Source organism: Elephas maximus, chromosome 20 (genome assembly GCF_024166365.1).
Source record: "Elephas maximus indicus isolate mEleMax1 chromosome 20, mEleMax1 primary haplotype, whole genome shotgun sequence".
NCBI lineage: Eukaryota > Metazoa > Chordata > Mammalia > Proboscidea > Elephantidae > Elephas > Elephas maximus.
The window spans coordinates 76,315,795-76,343,045 of NC_064838.1; the positions used below are offsets into that span (position 1 = coordinate 76,315,795).

The 27,251-nt window shown below is 37.9% G+C and overlaps 1 protein-coding gene across 1 annotated transcript; it reads left to right on the forward strand.

Annotated features, from left to right (window-relative positions):
* The first annotated feature begins 10,595 nt into the window (after window positions 1-10,595).
* LOC126063695 (olfactory receptor 4C16-like) lies at window positions 10,596-11,528 on the forward strand. The gene has a single exon (XM_049862106.1). The coding sequence runs from the start codon at window positions 10,596-10,598 to the stop codon at window positions 11,526-11,528; it is 933 nt and encodes a 310-aa protein (XP_049718063.1).
* Window positions 11,529-27,251: the final 15,723 nt, after the last annotated feature.

Genomic DNA, 27,251 nt, shown 5'->3' on the forward strand with positions numbered 1-27,251 from the left:
TCCCGCCGCGAGTTAGGCGAGAGGCGGACGGGGCGCGAGCGGGGGGGGTCAGCTATATTTCCCTAAAGTGACCCCAGGGCGGGGCCCACACGTTCGTGCGGGAGGACGCACACCCAGTCCACGCGTGTGGCACGGCACACCAGAGGGAGAAATCCCCGGAGGTGACTGGTCTCGAGGTGGGGAAGGCAGCATCCCAGATGGGGAGCCATTCCGCTGGGATCTGGGCACGCGCGCGGGCGGGGCGTGAGTGTGGGGTCTATTTTTATTACCCTGAATTGACCCAGGCGGCAGTCCCACCTGGTTGTGTGAGTGACGCCCACCCAGTTCACGCGAGAGGTGTGGCGCACCGGAAGGAGAAGTCCCTGGGAGGAAGTGATTGCTCCCGGAGCGGGGAAAGCAGCGTCCCAGACGGGGTGCCCTCCTGCTGGGATTTGGGCCCCCGCGCGGGCAGGGCGTGAGCGCAGGGTCCATTTTTATCCCTCGGAATTGACCCAGGGGGTGGTCCCATGTGGCCGTGCGGGTAACGCCCACCCGGTTCGCGCGAGAGGTGTGGCTCACCGGAAGGAGAAGTCCCCGGGAGGAAGTGACTGGTTCCGGAACGGGGAAAGCAGCGTCCCAACCCAGAAGCCATCCCACTGGGATTTGGGAGTGCTCACGGGCGGGGCGTGACCGCGGGGGCCCAATTATAATCGCCTGAATAGACCCTGGGGGCGGGCCCACCCATTCGTGTGGGAAACGCCCACCCAGTGCGCACGAGCGGTGCCGCGCACTGGAGGGAGAAGTCCCCGGGAGGAAGTGACTGATCTCCGAGCAAGGAAAGCAGCATCCTAGCCGGGGACGCGTCCAGCCCGGATTTTGGCGAACGGGGGCGGAGCGTGAACGCGGTGTTCAGCTCTATATTCTGTGGTGCTACACTCCTAGCTCTCTGATCCCTCCCCCACCCTCCCCAGGCGACCCCATTAACATCCGAATACCCGGAGCCAGAGGGAGAATTCAGATAGGGATCTGACTGCATTTTCTTTAGCCGACTACCTGGAAAATCTAGTTTCCCAGTGATGGCTCGGAGACAGCAGTCCATATCAAACCACATAAAGAAACAGACCATGACAGCTTCTCCAACCCCCCAAACAAAAGAATCAAAATCTTTCCCAAATGAAGATACAATCCTGGAATTATCAGATACAGAATATAAAAAACTAATTTACAGAATGCTTAAAGATATCACAAATGAAATTAGGATAAATGCAGAAAAAGCCAAGGAACACACTGATAAAACTGTTGAAGAACTCAAAAAGATTATTCAAGAACATAGTGGAAAAATTAACAAGTTGCAAGAATCCATAGAGAGACAGCATGTAGAAATCCAAAAGATTAACAATAAAATTACAGAATTTGACAACGCAATAGAAAGTCAGAGGAGCAGACTCGAGCAATTAGAATGTAGACTGGGACTTCTGGAGGACCAGGGAAACAACACCAACATAGCTGGAAAAAAATCAGATAAAAGAATTTAAAAAAAATGAAGAAACCCTAAGAATCATGTGGGACTCTATCAAGAAGGATAACTTGCGAGTGATTGGAGTCCCAGAACAAGGAGGGGAGACAGAAAACACAGAGAAAATAGTTGAAGAAATCCTGACACAAAACTTCCCTGACATCATGAAAGACGAAAGGATATCTATCCAAGATGCTCATCGAACCCCATTTAAGATTGATCCAAAAAGAAAAACACCAAGACATATTATCATCAAACTTGCCAAAACCAAAGACAAACAGAAAATTTTAAGAGCAGCCAGGGAGAAAAGAAAGGTTTCCTTCAAGGGAGAATCAATAAGAATAAGTTCAGACTACTCAGCAGAAACCATGCAGGCAAGAAGGGAATGGGACGACATATACAGAGCACTGAACGAGAAAAACTGCCAACCAAGGATCATATATCCAGCAAAACTCTCTCTGAAATATGAAGGAGAAATTAAGATATTTACAGATAAACACAAGTTTAGAGAATTTGCAACAACTAAACCAAGACTCCAAGAAATGCTAAAGGAGATTGTTTGGTCGGATGGCCAATAATATAAGGTACCACCACAGTACAAGGTCACAAAACAGAACATCCTGATATCAACGCAACTCAAATAGGGAAAGCACAAAAACAAATTAAGACTAATTCTAAAAAATAAATAAATAAACAAAATAATACACACGACAGGAAATCATGGAAATCAATAGATAAACGATCACAATAATCAAAAAGAGGGAGTAAACATAGGAGGCATTGAACTGCCAGATGGAGAGTGATACAAGGCGATATAGAAAAATATAAGTTAGGTTTTTACTTAGAAAAATAGGGGTAAATAATAAGGTAACCACAAAAAGGAATATCAATTCCATAACTCAGGAAAGAAGCCAAGAAAAACGTAACAACTCAATAAACACAAAGTTAAACATTATGAAAATGAGGATCTCACAAGCTACTAAGAAAAACGTCTCAGCACAAAAAAGCATGTGGAAAAATGAAATGGCCAACAACACACATGAAAAGGCATCAAAATGGCAGCACTAAAAACTTACTTATCTATAATTACGCTGAATGTAAATGGACTAAATGCACCAATAAAGAGACAGAGAGTCACGGACTGGATAAAAAAACACGATCCATCTATATGCTGCCTACAAGAGACACACCTTAGACTCAGAGACACAAACAAACTAAAACTCAAAGGATGGAAAAAAATATATCAAGCAAACAATAAGCAAAAAAGAAGAGGAGTAGCAATATTAATTTCTGACAAAATAGACTTTAGACTTAAATCCGCCACAAAGGATAAAGAAGGACACTATATAATGATAAAAGGGACAATTGATCAGGAAGACATAACCATATTAAATATTTACGCACCTAATGACAGGGCTGCAAGATACATAAATCAAATTTTAAGAGAATTGAAAAGCGAGAGAGATACCTCCACAATTATAGTAGGAGACTTCAACACACCACTTTCGGAGAAGGACAGGACATCCAGTAAGAAGCTCAATAGAGACACGGAAGACCTACTTACAACAATCAACCAACTTGACCTCATTGACTTATACAGAACTCTCCACCCAACTGCTGCAAAGTATACTTTTTTTTCTAGTGCACATGGAACATTCTCGAGAATACACCACATATTAGGTCATAAAAGAAATCTTTCCAGAATCCAAAACATCGAAATATTACAAAGCATCTTCTCAGACCACAAGGCAATGAAGCTAGAAATCAATAACAGAAAAACTAGGGAAAAGAAATCAAATACTTGGAAACTGAACAATACCCTCCTGAAAAAAGACTGGGTTATAGAAGACATCAAGGAGGGAATAAGGAAATTCTTAGAAAGCAACGAGAATGAAAATACTTCCTATCAAAACCTCTGGGACACAGCAAAAGCAGTGCTCAGAGGCCAATTTATATCGATAAATGCACACATACAAAAAGAAGAAAGAGCCAAAATCAGAGAACTGTCCCGACAACTTGAACAAATAGAAAGTGAGCAACAAAAGAACCTATCAGGCACCAGAAGAAAACAAATAATAAAAATTAGAGCTGAACTAAATGAATTAGAGAACAGAAAAACAATTGACAGAATTAACAAAGCCAAAAGCTGGTTCTTTGAAAAAATTAACAACATTGATAAACCATTGGCTAAACTGACTAAGAAATACAGGAAAGGAAACAAATAACCCGAATAAGAAACGAGAAGGACCACATCACAACAGAACCAAATGAAATCAAAAGAATCATGTCAGATTACTACATAAAATTGTACTCTAACAAATTTGAAAACCTAGAAGAAATGGATAAATTCTTGGAACAATACTACCTACCTAAACTAACACATTCAGAAGTAGAACAACTAAATAGACCCATAACAAAAAAAGAGATTGAAACGGTAATCAAAAAACTTCCAATGAAAGAAAAGTCCTGGCCCAGATGGCTTCACTGCAGAGTTCTACCAAACCTTCAGAGAAGACTTAACACCATTACTATTGAAGGTATTTCAAAGTATAGAAAAAGACGGAATACTACCCAACTCATTCTATGAAGCTACCATCTCCCTGATACCAAAACCAGGTAAAGACATTACAAAAAAAGAAAATTTTAGATCTGTATCCCTCATGAACATAGATGCAAAAATCCTCAACAAAATTCTAGCCAATAGAATCCAACAACACATCAAAAAAATAATTCACCCTGATCAAGTGGGATTTCTACCAGGTATGCAAGGCTGGTTTAATATCAGAAAAACCATTAATGTAATCCATCACATAAATAAAACAAAAGATAAAAACCACATGATCTTATCAATAGATGCAGAAAAGTCATTTGACAAAGTTCATCACCCACTTATGATAAAAACTCTCACCAAAATAGGAATTGAAGGAAAATTCCTCAACATAATAAAGGGCATCTATGCAAAGCCAACGGCCAATATCACTCTAAATGGAGAGAACCTGAAAGAATTTCCCTTGAGAACGGGAACCAAACAAGGATGCCCTTTATCACCGCTCTTATTCAACATCGTACTTGAAGTCCTAGCCAGGGCAATTAGGGTAGACAAAGAAATAAAGGGTATCCAGATTGGTAAGGAGGAAGTAAAGCTATCACTATTTGCAGATGACATGATCGTATACATGGAAAATCCTAAGGAATCCTCCAGAAAACTACTGAAACTAATAGAAGAGTTTGGAAGAGTCTCAGGATATAAAATAAACATACAAAAATCACTTGGATTCCTCTACATCAACAAAAAGAACACCGAAGAGGAAATCACCAAATCAATAGCATTCACAGTAGCCCTCAAGAAGATAAAATACTTAGGAATAAATCTTACCAAGGATGTAAAAGACCTATACAAAGAAAACTATAAAACTCTGCTACAAGAAATTCAAAAGGACATACTTAAGTGGAAAAACATACCCTGCTCATGGATAGGAAGACTTAACATAGTAAAAATGTCTATTCTACCAAAAGCCATTTATACATATAACGCACTTCCAATCCAAATACCAATGTCATGCTTTAAGGGGATAGAGAAACAAATCACTAATTTCATATGGAAAGGAAAGAACTCCCGGATAAGAAAACATTACTGAAAAAGAAGAATTAAGTGGGAGGCCTCACCCTACCTGATTTCAGAACCTATTACATAGCTACAGTAGTCAAAACAGCCTGGTACTGGTACAACAACAGGCACATAGACCAATGGAACAGAATTGAGAACCCAGATATAAATCCATCCACGTATGAGCAGCTGATATTTGACAAAGGACCAGTGTCAGTCAATTGGGGAAATAATAGTCTTTTTAACAAATGGTGCTGGCATACCTGGATATCCATTTGCAAAAGAATGAAACAGGACCCATACCTCACACCATGCACAAAAACTAACTCCAAGTGGATCAAAGACCTAAACATAAAGACTAAAACGATAAAAATCATGGAAGAAAAAATAGGATATACCCTAGGAGCCCTAACACAAGGCATAAACAGAATACAAAACATTACCAAAAATGATGAAGAGAACCAGATAACTGGGAGCTCCTAAAAATCAAACACCTATGCTCATCTAAAGAATTCACCAAAAGAGTCAAAAGACCACCTACAGACTGGGAAAGAATTTTCAGCTATGACATCTCAGACCAGCGCCTGATCTCTAAAATCTACATGATTCTGTCAAAACTCAACCACAAAAAGACAAACAACCCAATCAAGAAGTGGGCAAAGGGTATGAACACACATTTCACTAAGGAAGATATTCAGGCAGCCAACAGATACATGAGAAAATGCTCTCGATCATTAGCCATTAGAGAAATGCAAATTAAAACTATGATGAGATTCCATCTCGCACCAACTAGACTGGCATTAATTCAAAAAACACAAAATAATAAATGTTGGAGAGGCTGCGGAGAGATTGGAACTCTCATACACTGCTGGTGGGATTGTAAAATGGTACAACCACTTCGGAAATCCATCTGGCGTTATCTTAAACAGTTAGAAATAGAACTACCATACAACCCAGAAATCCCACTCCTCGGAATATACCCTAAAGATACACGAGCCTTCGCACAAACAGATATATGCACACCCATGTTTATTGCAGCTCTGTTTACAATAGCAAAAAGCTGGAAGCAACCAAGATGTCCATCAACGGACGAATGGGTAAATAAATTGTGGTATATTCACACAATGGAATACTACGCATCGATAAAGAACAGTGACGAATCTCTGAAACATTTCATAACATGGAGGAATCTGGAAGGCATTATGCTGAGCGAAATGAGTCAGTTGCAAAAGGACAAATATTGTATAAGACCACTATTATAAGATCTTGAGAAATAGAAAAAACAGAGAAGAACACAGATTTATGTGGTTACAAAGCGGGGAGGGAGGGAGAGGGCTTTTTATTGATCAATCTGTAGATAAGAACTGCTTTGGGTGAAGGGAAAGAGAACACTCAATACAAGGAAGGTCAGCCTAATTGGACTGGATTAAAAGTAAAGAGGTTTCCTGGATAAAATGAAAGCTTCAAAGGTCAGCGAAGTAGGGGCTGGGGACTGGGGAACTTGGTTTGAGGGGACTTCTAAGTCAATGGGCAAAACAATTCTATTATGAAAACACTCTGCATCCCACTTTGAATTGTGGCGCCTGGGGTCCTAAATGCCAACAAGCGGCCATCTAAAATACATTAATTGGTCTCAACCCACCTGGAGCAAAGGCAAAGGAAGAACACCAAGGTCACACGACAACTAAGAACCCAAGAGACAGAAAGGGCCACATGAACCAGAGACCTACATTATCCTGAGACCAGAAGAACTAGTTGGTGCCCGGCCACAATCGATGTCTGTCCTGTCAGGGAGCACAACAGACAACTCCTGAGGGAGCAGGAGACCAATGGGATACAGACCCCAAATTCTCATTAAAAGGCCACACCTAATGGTATGATTGCGACTAGAGGAATCCCAGAGACAATGCTCCCCAGAACTTCTGATGGCACAGGACAGGAACCATCCCCGAAGACAAATCATCAGGCATGAAAAGGACTGGTCAGTGGGGGGGAGAGAGATGCTGATGAAGAGTGAGCTAAATAAATCAGGTGGACACGGGAGAATGTGTTGGCAACTCTTGACTGGAGGGGGGGATGGGAAGATAGAGAGAGAGGGAACATGGCAAAATTAGCACGAAACGAGAGACTGTAAGGGCTGACTCAATAGGGGGAGAGCAAGTGGGAGAAGGGAGTAAGATGTATGTAAACCTACATGTGACAGACTGATTGGAATGGTAAATGTTCACTTGAAGCTTAATGAAAATTAAAAAAAAAAAAAAAAGTTCACTGAATTCTACTACTGGATTGTGGCTTCTGTTTTATTTTGTGTAATTTCATTCCCCATATAATGCATCACCCTTAAACCATATTAAATTTAATGAACATTTAATTAACTTTAATTACACAATATTGTAATATAATCTCCTAATAGAGGAATCACAATATTTATACCACTAAAATTCCCTTTGGCCATTTCTCCCTTTCTTCCCCAGAGGTAAAGATTTTTTTCCATATCTTTTTCAATGCATTTATAATACCAGGTACACATAGAAACTATATAGCATTCTCTATAGTTTTTTTTTTTTCAACATGCAAGTTATCATACTGTGGAAATTTTTCTGCAGTTTATTAGTTTTTAAAGTCATCAATATATCTCAGTGATTTATCCATGTTAGAAGCTCATATAGCTCCAATATTTAAACTTCTCCCTAATTTTCAATAATAAGGACATATGTCACATTATCTATACACTCTTACTGTTAGGTTTTTCGATCATTTCCTGTTTTCCCAATTTTTAGCAAGGTTGCAATGTATATCCTTTTGAATGCTTTCTGGGGGTATTTTACTAGATCTCATGCTGATTTCCTAAACCAAAATTTGATATGGTCTGCTTTTTACAAAACTTACAAGTATTTCATTGCTGTTTGATTGGTATTTCCCTGATTTTAATGAGGTTGAGTATCTTCATATGTGTTCATTGGTCAGTTAGAACGTTCTTGTGTATATTGCTTATTCAAATATTTTGCTTGTTTGTAAAATTGTGTGGTGGTTGTTGTAGTTGTAAGCTGTCGATTCAATTTTGACTCATTGTGACCCTTTGTGACTGACTAGAACTGCTCTATTGGGTTTCTTAGGCTGAAATCTTTCTGGGAGGTCTTTTCTCTGCAGAGCTGTTGGTGGGTTTGAACCACTCACTAACCATTGGGTTAGCAGCCTAGGACTTAACCAGTGCGCCTACAGGGCTCCTTAAAATTGGGTTACAAATCTTTATTATATTGACTTGTAGGAGTTATAAATATTTAATCCCATTCCACCACTTTGAAAAACTCTTTGTTCATATTGAGTTTTGTTATACAGAAGTTTTAATGCATTATAATTTTTCTTTATGAATTTGCTACCCTAAAATATATTCTTTCGATATTATATTCTAGTTTGGTTTGATACATTTTATCTTTCAATCGTCTGGAATATATAGTTTTTTGAATAATGAGATAGTTTTTTTTTTTTTAGATGGTGATTGACATTCTTAACATCAGTTACTGAAAAATGCATTATTTCACATTAATATGAATATCAACTTAAACATAGAATAAATGTTCATGTATCTTTGACTGTGTTTATAGACTGTCTGATCATATACTAACTGCCTGGTGACAACCCCTACTCCTACTGCCCAGATCTAAAATGTTTAATCAAAAAACCTAAATTGTGAAGCATGAACTATTATACAATCATCTTCTCTCTTTTAAACTGGAAATGTAACCTCAGGGACTTTGAGTGCTCTAAGAGGTACTTTTCAGATTTTCAGAAATGAGAAGAAAAAAATAGAAATGAAGATACTTGAGATACCTTATTCCAAACTCACTGCTCTCGAGTCAATTCCAACTCATAGTGACACTGTAGCACAGAGTAGAACTGTCCCATAGGGCATCCAAGGCTCTAAGCCTTATGGAAACAGACTGCCACATCTTTCGCCCATGGAGTGGTTGGTGGGTTTGAACCACCAATCTTTTGGTTAGGTGTTGTTGTAAGGTGTGATCGAGTCAGTTCCAACTCATAGCAACCCTGTGTGCCACAGAAGAAAACACTGCCTGGTCCTGTGCCATCTTTACAAATTGTTTTTATGCTTGAGCCCACTGTTGTAGCCACTGTGTCAATCCATCTCATTGAGGGTCTTCCTCTTTTCTGCTGACCCTGTACTTTACCAAACATGATATTCTTCTGCAGTGACTGATCCCTCCTGGCAATGTGCTCAAATTATATAAGATGGAGTCTCACCATCCTTGCTTCTAAGGAACATTCTGGTTTTTAGCAGAGGTGTCCTTTAACCACGTACCACCAGGGCACCTAAACCCAAAAAAACCCAGTGCTGTCGAGTCGATTCTGACTCATAGTGACCCTATAGGGTAGAGTAGAACTGCCCCTGGACATTATAAATTTTCAAAGAATTTTCATTTATGCTTATTACAACATGTCAAGTGCTAAATATCATTAAGGTGTTTGAAGTAAAAGCAGATTATTTAGAACTTGGTGTTTATAGGGCTATGTTCAGAAGTGACTCCACAGCAATGGGGTAAATAAATGTTTCTTGCCCCCTTCTTCAAGTTGGAATATATCTAAATGAATGTTCAGTAAATGACTAGGTCATATATTTATTGGTCCCGGAGTAGTGAAAATGGTTTGCACTCAACTAGTAACCGAAAGATTCACAGTTCAAACCCACTCACCAACAAGATGGAAGAAAATCCAGGTGATCCGTTTCTGTAAAAATTACATTAAAAAAAAAAAAAAAACAATAGAGTAGTTCCACTCTGTAAGACATGTGGTCTCCATGAGTAGAATTGACTTGGTGGCAACGTTTTTTTCTTCCTTTATTATATATTTATAAGTAATATACATTTATATAAGTATGCATCACTAATATGTAATACATAAATATATGTAGAAATAAGATTCTATTTATGTGGACGTGAATAGTGTGTGACTTCATATTTTTTATATTTATAACATTAAATTCAAAAAGGAAGACACATATATTCTAAATCCTGCCTGATAAACCAACCATGAAAAACATGGGCCACAAGATCTATTGAATGTGAAATATACTAAGTAAATAATACATTGAAATCATATATCCTGATTTTTTAGTTATCAAATAAATCAAATTAATAAGAGCAGAAACAAATTAAAGTTAACAAAGAGCTGCATTTTAAGAGTGATTTAGGAAAGTATCCTTCATAAGCTTATTTGAGATTTAAAATCACCTTATGAAGAGGTCATTAAAAATTGAGGAACAAAGAGGTGACGAGACTGATTAAGAAAAAACAGCTAGGTTGTCCCTGACGTGGAATATTTATTTTTGCTCAAAATATCCCATAGCATTGCATAGCACCAGAAACTAATTTGCATTAAATATTTCACACTCTTGCACAGCACCATACATTAATTCCTGTATTTTTTATTTTTTTCAGATAAACCATTTCACACGTGTACCTTCTTCTCATTCATGAAATGTTGCTGAATAATAATGTGACTGAGTTCATTCTGCTTGGGCTGACACAAGATCCTGTTAAAAAGAAAATAGTGTTTGTCCTTTTCTTGCTTTTCTACTTAGGGACATTGTTGGGTAACTCACTGATTATTGTTACCATCAAGACCAGTCGGGCACTTGGGAGTCCAATGTACCTTTTCCTCTTCTACTTATCCTTATCTGATACCTGCTTCTGTACTGCCATAGCCCCTAGAGTGATTGTGGATGCCCTTCAGAAGAATAACACTATCTCTTTCAGTGAATGCATTATCCAAATCTTTTCATTTCATTTCTTTGGCTGCTTGGAGATCTTGATCCTTATCCTCATGGCCGTTAACCGCTATGTGGCCGTCTGTAAACCCCTGCACTACATGAGCATCATGAACCGGCGGGTCTGCAGTGTGTTGGTAGCTCTAGCCTGGGTAGGGGCCTGTGTGCATTCTTCAGTTCAGATTTTCCTGACTTTGAGCTTACCTTTCTGTGGTCCCAATGTGATTGATCACTATTTATGTGACTTGCAGCCCTTGTTGAAACTTGCCTGTACAGACATCTATGTGACCAATCTGCTGCTGGTGTCCAATAGTGGGGCCATTTGTATAGTGAGTTTTGTAATGCTGATGTTCTCCTATGTCATCATTTTGTATTCTCTGAGAAACCACAGTGCTGAAGGAAGGAAAAAGGCTCTTTCCACCTGCATCTCTCATATCATCGTAGTCATCTTGTTCCTTGTTCCCGGTATATTTATATACACACGCCCCGTAACCACCTTCTCCGTGGATAAAATGATAACTGTGTTTTATACAATTGGAACAGCCTTGCTTAACCCTCTGATTTATACGCTGAGAAATGCTGAGGTGAAAAATGCCATGAGGAAGCTATGGAGCAAGAAACTGATCTCAGAAGACCAAAGTTAAATGGAAATTTCAAATCCTTCTTCTTAGTTTGCATTGACTTAGCATAATTCAACAAAGCATATTATTTTTTTATTGTGGGTTTCATAGAAACTTATCTTGGAGAATAAGTGTTACTTTCTTCAGGATACACATACACTGGCTACTGTTGAGTCAATTTCAAGTAAAGGAAGAGACAAAAGCAGGTACAATTAAGTATGTAAGGCTATTGTTTTAGATTTTTTACTACTGCCTCTACCTCTCTCTGGTAACTAGAACCACTTGTGGTTTTCATCTGATGTTTTTCTGTCTTTCTTCATGTTCATTTCTGGTGTCACTCCACTATTAATCTAAACGTTTACAGTTTGAATCCACCCGGGAGCACTACAGATGAAACGCCTGGTGATTCACCTCGATAAAGATTACAGCCAAAAAGCCCTATGGAAAAATTCTCCTCAGTAACACATGAGGTTGCCATGAATGGGTTTCAATTTGATGACAATAGATTTTTTGTTTGTTTGTTATTTTTATTATGATTACATTTAGCCCTTTATATGCTTAAATTCTTATCCTGTTAGATCTTCTCTTTTCAAAACTGTGTGTGACAATCCAGAGGAGGAATTTTGGGCTTTGAAACAGAAGTATATTATGTTACAGGTAGAAAATTTTAGTGAATTTTCAATAAAGTCCTGAGAAGAGAATAACATGAGTAGAGGGATAGAAACGTATATAGGAAACCTATGTTTCTGCAGTGGGGTTGGGTAGTAACTCTTGTCACTATCCATATGACACCATAGTCTCTAGTTACATAATCATTAAGAATCTAATTTCAATTTAATTCCTTATTTGTATTTTTATCTGTACAGAAATTTTTGTTTATATGAGAATTCTATACTGACTTTTTGTAGTAAAGCGTATTAAACTTATTAAATTTGTATCAATTTTATGTACCGAGAGCTTTAACATTTCTTTAGCTTGGGAAAATTGGTATCTATATTTGTAGATAAGGAACTACGGGTTCTACAATGAACTATAGTGTCATATATACATCACTTTCTTTTTTATTTTTAACATCTGTGAATTTCAAGTTAAAACCCACCCCAAGTAATTTGCTACTGATTACAGAAGATACAGTTTGATTCTGCTATTGAAAGATTAGCACAGTAGTAATTTCTAGTTGACTGAGTTTTGGCTGAGGTCTTCTTTTATTTCAAGGTAAGGAAAAGATAAAAAAGGAAGTGTGAATTTTATGTAATGTAGGTGTCTCCTCAGAAACACTCCATCTATTATGTCTCCTTGACATGATCTAATATAGAGCCCCTCCTGCCACTGTCACCAAGTCTCCTGCAGGCAGAAATTGGGCTCTAGATCAGAGTCATAATTTTATAATAATCATGGCAGAACTGCAAAGAAGACTGAAGGTGCAGCCTCAACAGACTTCTTTTGTTGAAACCAGTGCCCTGATAAAGAATAGGATTCTGAGAGCTAAAATTCTGTGGGTGAAAGTGACAACCACGAACCTAAAAATTATTCTGGATCTCCTTGTTTGGCTTCCCTGTGTGAGGGAATATTCTTCCCTTGCCTTGATCCCATGCAATTACCTCATCTGAAGTAGTTGTCATACAATGATATTTTTTCTCCCCCAGAGCTTCCACAGAGATCTCATTGCTTCCACACATTAGCCATGGGCAGCTCTCAGGAAAGCCAAAGCATTAAAGTACAATCTTTGCTCTTTTAGAAATGATATACTTGGGGGCATTGCGGTACCTAGCTAAAATACATGGTGAGAAATGAGAAGACACTTTACTATGAAAGTTGATCTTGAAAGCATTAGTATAGATGGACAGATTATATGTTTAGAAATTGAAAAATTTTTGACATGAGGGCATTCACAAATAATTTGAGATTTGGTGTTCTGTCAAAGGCATCTTGAGCTGGTTCTTAAAATATATGTCTTAAGGTCTTGTATTGGTTAGCTACCTCTGCTGTACCATCTTGCCACAAATGTAATGGCTTATAACAATGAAAATATATTGTCTTAAGTCCTCTATGTCGGAAGTCTGACAAAGGTCTAACTGAGCTAAAATCAAGGTGTCAGTACAGTTGTGTTTCTTTTGGAGGCTTTTCCAGATTCTAGAGGCCAACCATATTCCTATGCTTGTGATTCCCTTCCTAAATTTTCAAAGTCAGTCACATTAAATATATTTGACAATTCTTCCATTACCACATCCGCCTCTTTCTCCTCTGCCTCTCTCTTCCACCTTTAAGGATGCTTGTGATTGCATTTATTTTACCTGGATAATACAGGGTAATCTCCCTATTTAAAGTTAGATGATTAACAACCTTTAATTTTCTGTAACCTTAATTACAAATACTTAATGGAAATTATTATTTTTTCAGCTATAGTTTGAAATCATAAATTCTTCAGGTATAGATTGTGCCTTGTTTCTCCACAGTGTCTCCAACTGTGTTTGAGGCTTATAGACTAAGTCATCCATTGACATGGTATCCCATAAACATTGCCTAGGACCTAACACCTATTGTGAACAACAGACTTGTGAGATTGTTCTCATGATCTCAGACTTTGTAGATATTTTCATGTGTCCTATTTTATCACCCATATGTAGCCATCCTATAGAGATATATAAATAACTACTGTTGAAGATTTGTTGGCAAGAAACTTCCCTGATATCATGAAAGATGAGAAGATATCTATCCAAGATGCTCATCAAACTCTACATAAGGTACGTGTTAAAAGAAAGTCAACAAGACATATTATAATCAAACTTGCCAAAACCAAAGATAAAGAGAGAATTTTAAGAGCAGCTAGGGATAAATGAAAAGTCACCTACAAAGGAGAGCCAATAAGAATTAGCTCACACTACTTGACAGAAGCCATGCAAGCAAGAAGGCAGTGGAATGATTTATATAAAAAATTGAAGGAAAAAAATTGCCAGCCAAGAATCATATATTCAGCAAAACTATCTCTCAAATGTGAAGGTGAAATTAGGACATTTCCAGTTAAACAGAAGTTAGGGAATTTGTAAAAAACCAAACCAAAACTATAAGAAATACTAAAGGGAGTTCTTTGATTAGAAAATCAGTAATATCAGGTATCAACTCAGGACTAGAACACTGGGCAGAGCAACCAGGAGTCAACTGAGACAGGGAAATCAAAAAAATAAATCAAGAAAAAAAATGCTCAGAACAGGGTAACAGTGATGCTACTATATATAAAAGAAGACAACATTAAAACAATAAAGAGGGACTAAGAAATGTAGTCATAGATTATCCATATGGAGAGGAAGAAAAGGTGATACAAAGAAATAAAAGTTAAGTTTAAAAGTAGAGAAATAGGGGTAAATAATAAGGTAACCACAAAGGAGACAAACTATCTTACTCATCAAAATAAAATACAAGGGAAAAATACAAACTCAGCAGAAACAAAATCAACAACAACAAATATGAGGAAAGGACAACATATAAAGAAAATCTACTCAGCACATAAAATCAAGTGGGAAAAAGAAACTGTCAACACGCAAAAAAAGACATCAAAATGATAGCGCTAAATTCATACCTACCCATAATTACCCTGAATGTAAATGGACTAAATGCACCAATAAAGACACAGAGAGTGGCAGAATGGATTAAAAAACAAGATCCGTCTATATGCTGCCTACAAGAGACACACCTTAGACTTAGAGATAGAAACAAACTAAAGCTCACAGGACTGAAAAAATATATATAATGCAAAGAACAATAAAAAAATCAGAAGTGGCAATATTAATTTCTGACAGAATAGACTCGAAAGTTAAATCTGTCATAAAGGATAAGGAAGGACATCTATAATGATTAAAGGGACAATACACCAAGAAGATATAACCGTATTAACTATTTATGCACCCAATGACAGGGCTGCAAGATACATAAAACAAACTCTATCAGCATTGACAAAAGAGATAGACAGCTCCACAATAATACTAGGAGCCTTCAATACAGCATTTTCTGTGAAGGACAGGACATCCAGAAAGAAGCTCAATAAAGACACGGAAGATCTAAATGCCACAATCAACCAACTTGACCTCATAGACATATACAGAACACTCCACCCAACAGCAGCCAAGTATACTTTCTTTTCCAGTGCACATGAAACATTCTCCAGAATAGACCACCTATTAGGTCATAAAGCAAGCCTTAGCAGAATCCAAAACATGGAAATGTTACAAAGCATCTTCTCTGACCATAAGGCCGTAAAAGTGGAAGTCAATAACACAAAAAGCAGGGAAAAGAAATCAAACACTTGGAAACTGAGCAATAATCTACTCAAAAAAGGCTGGATTATAGAAAACATTAAGGATGGAATAAATAAATTCATAGAGTCAAATGAGAATGAAAACACTTCCTATCAGAACGTTTGGGACACAGCGAAAGCAGTGCACAGAGGTCAATTTATACCAATAAATGCACACATGCAAAAAGAAGAAAGGGCCAAAATCAAAGAATTGTCCCTACAACTTGAACAAATAAAAAGAGAGCAACAAAAGGCCCTCAGGCACCAGAATAAAACAAATAATAAAAATTAGAGCAGAACTAAAAGAATTAGAAAACAGAAAAAGCAATTAAAAGAATTAAAAAGACTAAAAGCTGGTTCTTTAAAAAAATCAACAAAATTGATCAACCACTGACCAAACTGATAAAAGAAAAACAGGAGAGGAAGCAAATAACCCAATAAGAAATGAGATGGACGATATTACCAGAGACCCAAATGAAATTAGAAGAATCATATCAGATTACTATGAAAAGTTGTACTCTAAACAATTCGAAAACCTAGAAGAAATGGATGAATTCCTAGAAACACACTTCCTACCTAAACTAACGCAAACACAAGTACAAAACAAACCCAGTGTCGTCGAGTCGAAGTACAACAACTAAATATTCCTGTAAGAAAAGAAGAGATTGAAAGTGTAATAAAAAAAACTCACAACAAAGAAAAGCCCTGGCCCAGATGGCTTCACTGCAGAGTTCTAACAAACTTTCAGAGAAGACTTAACACCAATACAACTAAAGGTATTTCAGAGCATAGAAAAGGACGGAATACTCCCTAACTCATTCTATGAAGCCACCATATCCCTGATACCAAAACCAGGGAAAGACACCACAAATAAAGAAAATTACAGACGTATATCCCTCATGAACACAGATGCAAAAATCTTTGACAAAATTCTAGCCAATAAAACTCAACAACATATCAAAAAAATAATTCAACATGACCAAATGGGATTCATACCGGGTATGCAGGGATGTTTCAACATTAGAAAAACAATTAATGTAGCACATCATATAAATAAAATAAAAGACAAGAATCACATGATTTTATCAATTGATGCAGAAAAGACATTTGACAAAGTTCAACACCCATTCATGATAAAAACTCTCAGCAAAATCGGAATAGAAGGAAAATTCCTCAGCATAATAAAGAGCATTTATACAAAGCCAATAGCCAACATCAGCCTGAATGGAGACAGCCTGAAAGCATTCACCTTGACATTGGGAACCAGACAAGGATGCCCTTTATCACCGCTCTTATTCAACATTGTGCTGGATGTCCTAGCCAGAGCAATTAGGCTAGATAAAGAAATAAAGGGCATCCAGATTGGCAAGGAAGAAGTCAAAGTATCTCTATTTGCAGATGATATGATTTTATACACAGAAAACCCTAAGGAATCCTCAAGAAAACTGCTGAAACTAATAGAAGAGTCCAGCAGAGTATCAAGATACAAGACAAGCATACAAAAATCAGCTGGATTCCTCTACACCAACAAAAAAAACATCGAAGAGGAAATCACCAAATCAATGCCATTTACAGTAGCCCCCAAGAAGATAAAATACTTAGGAATAAATTTTACCAGAAATGTAAAAAAATTATACAAAGAAAACTACAAAACACTTGTGCAAGAAACCAAAAGAGACCTACATAAGTGGAAAAAGATACCTTGCTCAGAATAAGAAGAATTAACATTATAAAAATACTTTTTCTACCAAAAGCAATCAATAGATTTAATGCAATTCTGATGCAAATTCCAACAACATTTTTTAATGAGATGAAGAAACAAATCACCAACTTCATATGGAAGGGAAAGAGGCCCTGGATAAATAAAGCATTAGTGAAAAAGAAGATCAAAGTGGGAGACCTTACTCTACCTGATTTTAGAAAATATTATATAGCCACAGTAGTCAAAACACTCTGGTACTGGTACAGCAACAGATACATAGACCAAAGGAACAGAACTGAGAACCCAGACACAAATCCATCCACATATGAACAGTTGATACTTGACAAAGGCCCCAAGACAGTTAAATGGGGAAAAGACTGTCTTTTTAACTAATGGTGCTGGCATAACTGGATATCCATCTGCAAAAAAATGAAACAAGACCCATACCTCACTCCATGCACAAAAAAGAGCTCAAAATAGATCAAAGACCTAAATATAAAATCTAAAATGATAAAGGTCAAGGAAGAAAAAATAGGGACAACATTAGAAGCCCTAATACATGGCACAAACAGTATACAAAACATTATTAAGAATGTGGAAAAAAACTAAATAACTGGGAACTCCTAAAAATCAAACACCTATGCTCATCCAAAGGCCTCACAAAAAGAGTGAAAAGACTACCTACAGACTGGAAAAATGTTTTTAGCTATGACCTTTCTGATCATCACCTGATCTCTAAAATCTACATGTTACTGCAAAAATTCAACTGCAAAAATACAAATAACCCAATTAAAAAATGGGCAAAAGATATGAACAGACACTTCACTAAAGAAGACATTTCAGGTAGCTAACAGATACCTGAGGAAATGCTTATGATCATTAGGCATTATAGAAATGCAAATAAAAACTACAATGAGATTTCATCTCACTCCAACAAGGCTGGCATTAATCCAATGGAGGTTATGGAGAGATTGGAACACTTATACATTGCTGGTGGGAATGTAAGATAGTACAACCACTTTGGAAATCAATTTTGGTGCTTCCTTGAAAGAGTAGAAATAGAACTACCATAAGATCCAGCAATCCCACTCCTTGCTATATATCCTAGAGAAATAAGAGCCTTTACAAGAACAGATATATGCACACCCATGTTTGTTGCACCACTGTTTACTATAGCAAAAAGATGGGAGCAACCAAGGTGCGCATCAACTGATCAATGGATAAATTATGGTATATTCACACAATGGAATGCTATGCATCGATAAAGAACAGTGGCGAATCTCTGAAACATTTCATAACATGGAGGAATCTGGAAGGCATTATGCTGAGTGAAATTAGTCAGTTACAAAAGGACAAATATTGTATAAGACCACTATTATAAGAACTGTAGAAATAGTTTAAACAGAGAAGAAAATATTCTTTTATTTACTAGAGGGGGGAGGGAGGAACAATGGGAGAGGGGTCTTCACTAATTAGATAGTAGATAAGAACTGCTTTAGGTGACGGGAAAGACAACACAGAATACAGGCGAGGTCAGCACAACTGGACTAAACCAAAGCAAAGAAGTTTCCTGAATAAACTGAATGCTTCGAAGGCCAACATAGCAGGGGCGGGGGCTTGGGGACCATGGTTTCCAGAGATATCTAAGTCAATTGACATAATAAAATCTATTAAGAAAACATTCTGCATCCCACTTGGAGAGTGGTGTCTTGGGTCTAAAACTCTAGCAAGCGGCCAACTTAGATGTATCAATTGGTCTCAACGCACCTGGATCAAAGGACAATGAAGAACACCAAGGACACGAGGTAATTAGAAGCCCAAGAGACAGAAAGGGTCACATAAACCAGAGAGTACATCATCCTGAGACCAGAAAAACTAGATGGTGCCCGGCTATAAGGGATGACTGCTCTGACAGGGAACATAACAGAGAACCCCTGAGGGAGTAGGAGTGCAGTGGGATGCAGACCTCAAATTCTTGTAAAAAGACTGGACTTAGTGGTCTGACTGAGACTAGGACCCCAGTGATCATGGCCCCCAGACCTTCTGTTGGCCCAGGACAGGAACCATTCCCAAAGCCAATTCAGACAGGGATGGGACAGGACAATGGGTTGGAGAGGGATGCTGGTGAGGAGTGAGCTTCTTGGATCAGGTGGACACTTGAGACTACGTTGGCATCTCCTCCCTGGAGGAGAGATGAGAGGGTAGAGGGGGTTAGAAGCTGGCAAGATGGACAGGAAAAGAGAGAATAGATGGAGGGACCGGGCTGTCTCTTTAGTGGGAGAGCAATCGGGAGTACGTAGCAGGATGTATATAAGTTTTTGTGTGAGACTGACTTGATTTGTAAACTTCCCCTTAAAGCACAATAAAAATAATAAAAAAAGATGAAAACACAGTACATAACTTCACCATTTAGAAGCCTCTATTTACATGCAAATATGAAATAATTTACATGAAAATATGAAATAATGCATGCATAAGTTTTGAAAATTCAAACATTTCCAAAAACGTACAAAATGCAAAAAAATCTAATTGTCCATTTCTTATTCTTTTGTAAAAAGGTAATCACTATGAATTGTTTCTTATTTCTTCCACTAAGAAATAATCATATGCTTATAGCCACAGGTGGAGTCCTTGTGTGGTTCAAATGGTTAAATGCTCAGCTATTAACCAAAAGATTGGAGGTTCAGATACATCCAGAGTAAAACCTGGCAATCTACTTCCAAAAGATCACAACTGTTGAATACCCTGTGAGAAACAGTTCTTCTCTGGAACACACGGGGTTACCATGAATTAGAATTGACTCAAGGGCAACATTCTTTGAAAATCAATAGGGGATAGGAATCGAGCTAGAAAATTTCTGATACACCTGTGGGGGGAAATAAGGAAGTGTGCAGCTGTATATACAAGGATTAAGTGAAAGTCTACATAATGCACTGTGGGCTCCTTTCCTCCCTCTGCTCCCAGAGTTCCAGCAGACAGGTACACACTACCTCACTAATCTGCCTCTACCATGTGCATATGCCAGTTCAGGGAGGGAGAGTTGTTTTTTTTTGTTTTTTTTTTTAGGAGAAAATATGTGGCCTATATCATACTGCCTGATTACCTGCAAGTTATCCCCCAAAACATACAAACCCTTCCCACACATTTAGAGATTCCAAAGAGCTTTTCATTTTGTCACTTTTAAATATAACTTGAAAGTTTCTGCTTGCAGGTGGGATGATAGGATTAGTGAATTAGAAAACCAGTCAATAGAAACCTGTCTTTGAATTTAAAGAGGGATTTTTATTGCATGTATTGTGAGTAGTGACTCCTCTATTTCCCTTAACAATTTAGCTGGGTCCTAAAATTGAAAAATCAAGACTTTCTATTCCTATTGTTAGTGGTCATCTAGCCCTGGCCGCACAATGGTTAAGTGCATGCATGCTAACTGAAAGGTCAGCAGTTCCAACCCTCAGCCTCTCCACAGGAGAAAGATGTGCAGTCGGCTTAAGTAAAGCTTGCAGCTTTGAAAACCCTATAGTGCAGTTCTACTCTTTCCTGTAGGGTTGCCATAAATCAGAATCATCTCAAGGGTAGCAGGTTTGGTTTTATTTTGGATTAGGTTACCAAAGGATCTTATCTCAGTCTTCATCCCAAGCAACCTGACATTGTATTTATGCCGACCATTTATTGTAGAGTTCTTTACACCTTTTCTGGTAAATGTTCTTCTCTTTATTTGCACTTCATCATGAAAGAATGGTGAGTGCATTTAGTTATTTTACTTCTTGCATGTCATAATAAAATTACAATTGTTATTTTGGAGATAATGAATCAGGTACTGGGTTTAAGTCTGTTTTATTTAGTTATTAAAAAGAGAGCACCGATCATTTTATTTTTGTAAAATCATGTTAATAGTAAGAGCCCTCATGGACTTAGGAGGAAACTAGAAATTATCAGTGCCTCAGGATGCTGGGAGTACTAGTGTGTCATCTCTTGTATTCTCTGAGCTTGTACATGATTTGCCTTTTTCTCTTACCTCACTTTTTTAGTCTCTACTGTCTTTATGTTCTCTGTTTCCTCAAAATATCTGCTTACAGGTGTCTTTGGTTTTTAAGACGAGAGTTCTCCTACTATGAGTTCTACAAACTTTTCCTTCCTCCCTCCAGCTGATCAGGTTACCTAGTCAGAATTCCAGAGAGGAAATCTGAATAAGCATGCTTATAAGGTAGCTATGAGTCAGTATCGACTGGACGGCAGTGGGTTTGGGTGCTTATAGTTGAGTGGAGTAGTAGAGTAATTTAGATCACTGGCCGTTCTATGGAGAGTCTTCTCTAAGTCAAGACCCATTCCTGGTACAAACCAGCATAATTACAAGGAAGGAGGAAAAGAGTAATGGGATCCAAAATATGACAACCTAGGAGTTTGTTTAGTATGGACATTTAACAACCAACTATTCTCAAAAAAATGTTGAAAATATTTTATTAGCTTATCAAAATTTTAACCTAGTCATATCATGTTTGCTAAATTCTGTTTCTATAGAGTTTTCAATATTCTTTTTCCCATATCTTAGTAATTATTTTCTACAGATTTGATATGTCTCTAAACTGGAATCTTCGAGACTCAAAATTAAAAAAAAAATCTTAGCACACAAGCACATGGGTTAGAGAAAATTATTTTGAAAATTTGCTTCCAGTTTAAAAGTATATATTTTCCCTAAAATGGATGCTATTGTATTGTGACAAATATCCTTCAATTTCTTGTTTTGAGCTGCCATCCAGTCAGTCCCAGCACACAATGGGTGGGATGCTGCCTGGCCCTGACCCAACCCCATGTTTGGTTATCCCATCATTGTGATCCATAGGGTTTCAATGGCGGATTTTCAGCACTAGACCACCAGGCTTTTCTTCTAGTCCATGTTAATTTGAAAGATTCACTGAAATCTGTTAGGCATCATAGCGACATACAGGCCTCCACTGAGAAATGGGTGGTGGCTGTGTATGAGGTGCATCGGCCAGGAATCAAACCAGAATCTCTAACGTGAAAGGCATGAATTCTACTACTCAATCACAAATGTCCACCCTCACACCTAGTAGGATGCATATAGTGAAGAAAAAAAAAAAAAACACAAGTGCATTAAGTTCGACCTTTGTTGCATGAGAAAAGGAGAATAACATTGACCTAAATAACTTATTAGCCTTGGAAAGAGAAGCAAAGAAAGACTCTTAGTAAATTTAATATGATTGCATTACGGTTTATTCCTTGCATAGAAAGAAATAAGGCTTTTTTTTTAAGCTTTTTTTTTGTCATTGGCCTTAAAACTTATACAAATATTTAACATCATATATTTGAAGCAATTTTAAAGAATTTAAAATTACATTTGAAAAGCCAAAGCAATAAGCAAGTTAAACAACAACTGCAACAACAAAAAAAAAGAATTCATTTTCACTAGCCTTTGCAAGAATTACCACAGGGAATGCCAGTGGGATTACACTCAGCTCCCTCAGTGCCTTTAAATGCTCCTTCTAACACCATCAGCACAGGTTCTCCACAAGCCCCCAGACCCTGTGCATTTAGAGAAGTGGCCCTTGCTGCTCACTGCTGTATAGAACCGAAGAAGGCAAGAGCGAAAGGCTGAGAGGCATCTGATATTTTCCCTGCATTTTGGTAACAAAAATCTCATTCCTGTTTTGACTAAATATGCTATTTTCGATATATTTATTTCAAATATAATTTGAAAGCTATGTACCTAGAGTGAAGTCTTTTTCACTGTTATTTATTTTTTTTGAAGAGCTGTATTTATTATTTTGAGTTAGAACAGATTTTTTTTTCCGTATGCTGTCATGAGTTCAAAAAGTCAAGAATATCTCTTCAAATATTGATTGAAATTGATGTATACCAAGTGTGTGAGTTTCTTCACTATCTTTCCCATCCCTTACTTTTCCATTTATTCCCTCCTCTTTTCATCCTTATTTTTCTTATCCTTTCCTTTCTTTTTTTTTTTTTTGAGTGCATGAATCCTTTTAAAGCCATCTCTTTGAAAATCTATAGAACCAATCTTTAAGAATATATTTTTCCATGAATGCTCTGAAAATTGGCTGTTTGTCATTCTTTTATTATCTTTAGATTCTTGTAATTCTGGCCAAAGCTTGGCATATTTATTAGTTTAAAAGTCAAATTAAAGGGAACTGTTCTAAAGGAAAACTGACCATGGAACGCTATCTTGAAATTTTGGCTCCTAACTTGGGGCTGTTTGATGCTGGGAGAAGAGATTGAGAGAAATCGTCAAGTGTTTTTTACTTTCCTTCAAATAGAATAGCAATGCTAAAAAGCTGTAAACATTTGAAAACATTGCCAAATGATTGAATAAGCAATAAGCAGAATAAAAAATAGTAATGGAATGATGGTGATATTAACTGATTATTTTGATAAATTAATTAATAATTGATTTAGTAAATCACTTGATGAATAAAGATTAGTTCTTAGTGGCTGGGAGAATCCATGAAGACTCTACTTCCTTATTCACTGGTAAGGAGGAAACAGATGCCCATAAAACCAAAAGCCAAACCCAATTCTGACTCACGCCATAGAGTGATCATAATACTATCAACCTACCTACCCACCTATGTGGCTGATTTTGTTGCTGTTAGGTGCCATCCAGTCTTTCTGACTCATAGCCACCCTATGTACACTACCTGGTTCCACTTCACACTCATAATCATTGCTATGTTTGAGCCCATTGTTGCAGTCACTGTGTTAAGGGTATTCCTCTTTTTAGCTGACCCTCTACCTCACCAAGCGTGATGTCCTTCTCCAGGGAATGGTCTCTCCAAAGTATGTGAGAAGAATTCTTGCCATCCTTGCTTCCAAGGAACATTTTGGCTGTACTTCTTCCATGACAGATTTGTTTGTTTTTCTGGCAGTCCATGTTATATTTAATATTCTTTGCCAACACCATAATTTATAGGCATTCATTCTTCTTTGGTCTCCTTTCTGACCAGGTTTCACATGGAGATGAGGCAATTCAAAGTATCAAGGCTGAGTCAGGCACATCTTAGTTTTCAAAGTGACATCTTTTCTTTTCAACACTTTAAAGAGGTTTTTTTGCAGCAGCTCTGCCTAATGCAATATGTCCTTTGATATATTGACTGCTGCTTCTGTGAGTGTTGATTGTGGATCCAAATAAATGCAACCCTTGACAACTTCAATTCTTTATCCATTTGTCATGATGTTGCTTGTTGGCCCAGTTGTGAGGGTTTTGTTTTCTTGATGTTGAGGTGTTATCCATACTGAAGACTGTAGTCTTTGATCTTCATCAGTAAGTGCTTCCATTCCTCTTCATTTTCAGTAAACAAAGTTGAGTCATCTGCATGCCAAAAAACAGATTGTAAACAAATCTTCCTCCAATCCTGATGTTGAATTCTTCTTAGTATTGTCAAGATTCTTGGATTATTTGCTCACACACAGATAGAATAATTATCATAAAAAACAAAACCCTGAGGCACACTTTATCTGATTTTAAACAAGGCAGTATCCTTTTGTTCTGTTTGAACAAGTGCCTCTTGTTCTATGTATAGATTCCACATAAGCACAATTAAGTGTTCTGGAATTCCCATTCTTTCCAATTTTATGCATAATTTTTTTCTGATCCACACAGTCAAATGCCTTTGTAAAGTCAATAAAACACAGGTAAACATCATTCTGGTATTCTTTGCATTCAGCCAAGATCCAGGTGACATCAGCAATGATATCCCTTATTCTAACTCCTCCACTGAATCTGGCTTGAATTTCTCTGGCAGTTCTCTGTCAATGTAGTGCTGCAGCTGTTTTTTAATTATCTTCAGCAAAATTTTAATTGGCTGTGATTGTAGTTGTACTGTTCCATACTTTCTGCATTTTGTTTGATCACTTTCCTTTAGAACGGGCACAAATTTGGACATTTTCTAGCCAGTTGGTTCGGTAGCTATCTTCCAAATTCCTTGGCATAGACAAGTGAGCACATCCAGTGCTGCATCCTTTGTTGAAACATTTCAGCTGGCATTCCCTCATTTCCTGGAGCCTTGTTTTCACCAATATCTGCAGTGCACCTTGGATTTCTTCCTTCAGTGTAATCAATTCTTGATCGTGTGCTACCTCCTGAAATGGTTGGACATGGACCAATTAGTTTTGGTACTGTGACTCTGTGTATTCCTTCCATTCTCTTGTGTTGCTTCCTGGGACATTCAATATTTTGCTCATAGAATCCTTCAGAATTGCAACTGGAGGCTTGAATTTTCTCTTCCCTTCTTTCAGTACCGGGAATGCTGAGAGTGTGCTTGTGTTTTGGTTTTCTAACTTCAGGTCTTTTCGCATTTCATTGTAATTTCTTATCTTTTCTACTTGCCTTTGGAAATTTCCTGTTCAGCTCTTTTTCTTCATCATTTCTTTTTTTGCTTTAGTTATTCTATGTTCAAGAGCAACTTTTAGATACTCTTCTGACTTCCATTTTGGTGTTTTATTTCTCTCTTTTTAATGATCTTTTGCTTTCTTCATGTGTGATGTGGTTGATGTCATCCCACTACACCTCTGGCCTTTGGTCATTAGCGTTCAATGCATCAACTCTATCCTTAAGATGGTCTCCAAATTCAGGTTGGTTACACTCAAGGTCAAATTTTGCCCTTTATGGACTTGTTTTAATTTTCTACTTTTTTATCACCAATTGATAGACTGTCCCACAGTCATCTCCTGGCCTTGTTCTGACTGATGTAATTGAGCTTTTCCATCACCTTTCCACAGTTGTATTCTATGTGGTAGATACTATTATTTTATCACTGTTTTACAAATCAGAAGCCAAGACTCAGAGAGTTATGTAACTTGCCTAAGGTCACTCAATAGTTAAGTGGTGGACCATTTATATAAACTCCTTTTGTCTGCCTCAAGTGCTTTTACCCACTATGAAAATCTGCCTCCCTGGTGGATACAGTTGTCAATTAAATTTTTGGTGTTGACATACTTTTGTGGTTACAAGGGGGGGAGGGTGGGAGGGAGGGAGAGGGTTTTTTGCTGATTAATTAGTAGATAAGACCTGCTTTAGGTGAAGGGAAGGACAACACTCAATACATGGAAGGTCAGCTCAATTGGGCTGGACCAAAAGCAAAAAAGTTTCCAGGATAAAATGAATGCTTTAAAGGTCAGTGGAGCAAGGGCAGGGGTTTGGGGACCATGGTTTAAGGGGACTTCTAAGTCAATTGGCAAAATAATTCTATTATGAAAACATTCTGCATCCCACTTTGAAATGTGGCGTCTGGGGTCTTAAATGCTAACAAGCGGCCATCTAAGATGCATCAATTGGTCTCAACCCACCTGGAGCAAAGGAGAATGAAGAACACCAAGGTCACACGATAACTAAGAGCCCAAGAGACACAAAGGGCCACATGAACCAGAGACCTACATCATCCTGAGACCAGAAGAACTAGTTGGTGCCCGGCCGCAATCGATGACTGCCCTGACAGGGAGCACAACAGAGAACCCCTGAGGGAGCAGGAAATCAGTGGGATGCAGACCCCAAATTCTCATAAAAAGACCATACTTAATGGTCTGACTGAGACTAGAGGAATCCCGGCGGTCATGGTCCCCAAACCTCCTGTTGGCCCAGGACAGGAACCATCCCCGAAGACAACTCATCAGACATGAAAGGGACTGGACAGAGGGTAGAAGAGAGATGCTGATGAAGAGTGAGCTAATTATATCAGGTGGACACTTGAGACTGTGTTGGCATCTCCTGGCTGGAGGGGGGATG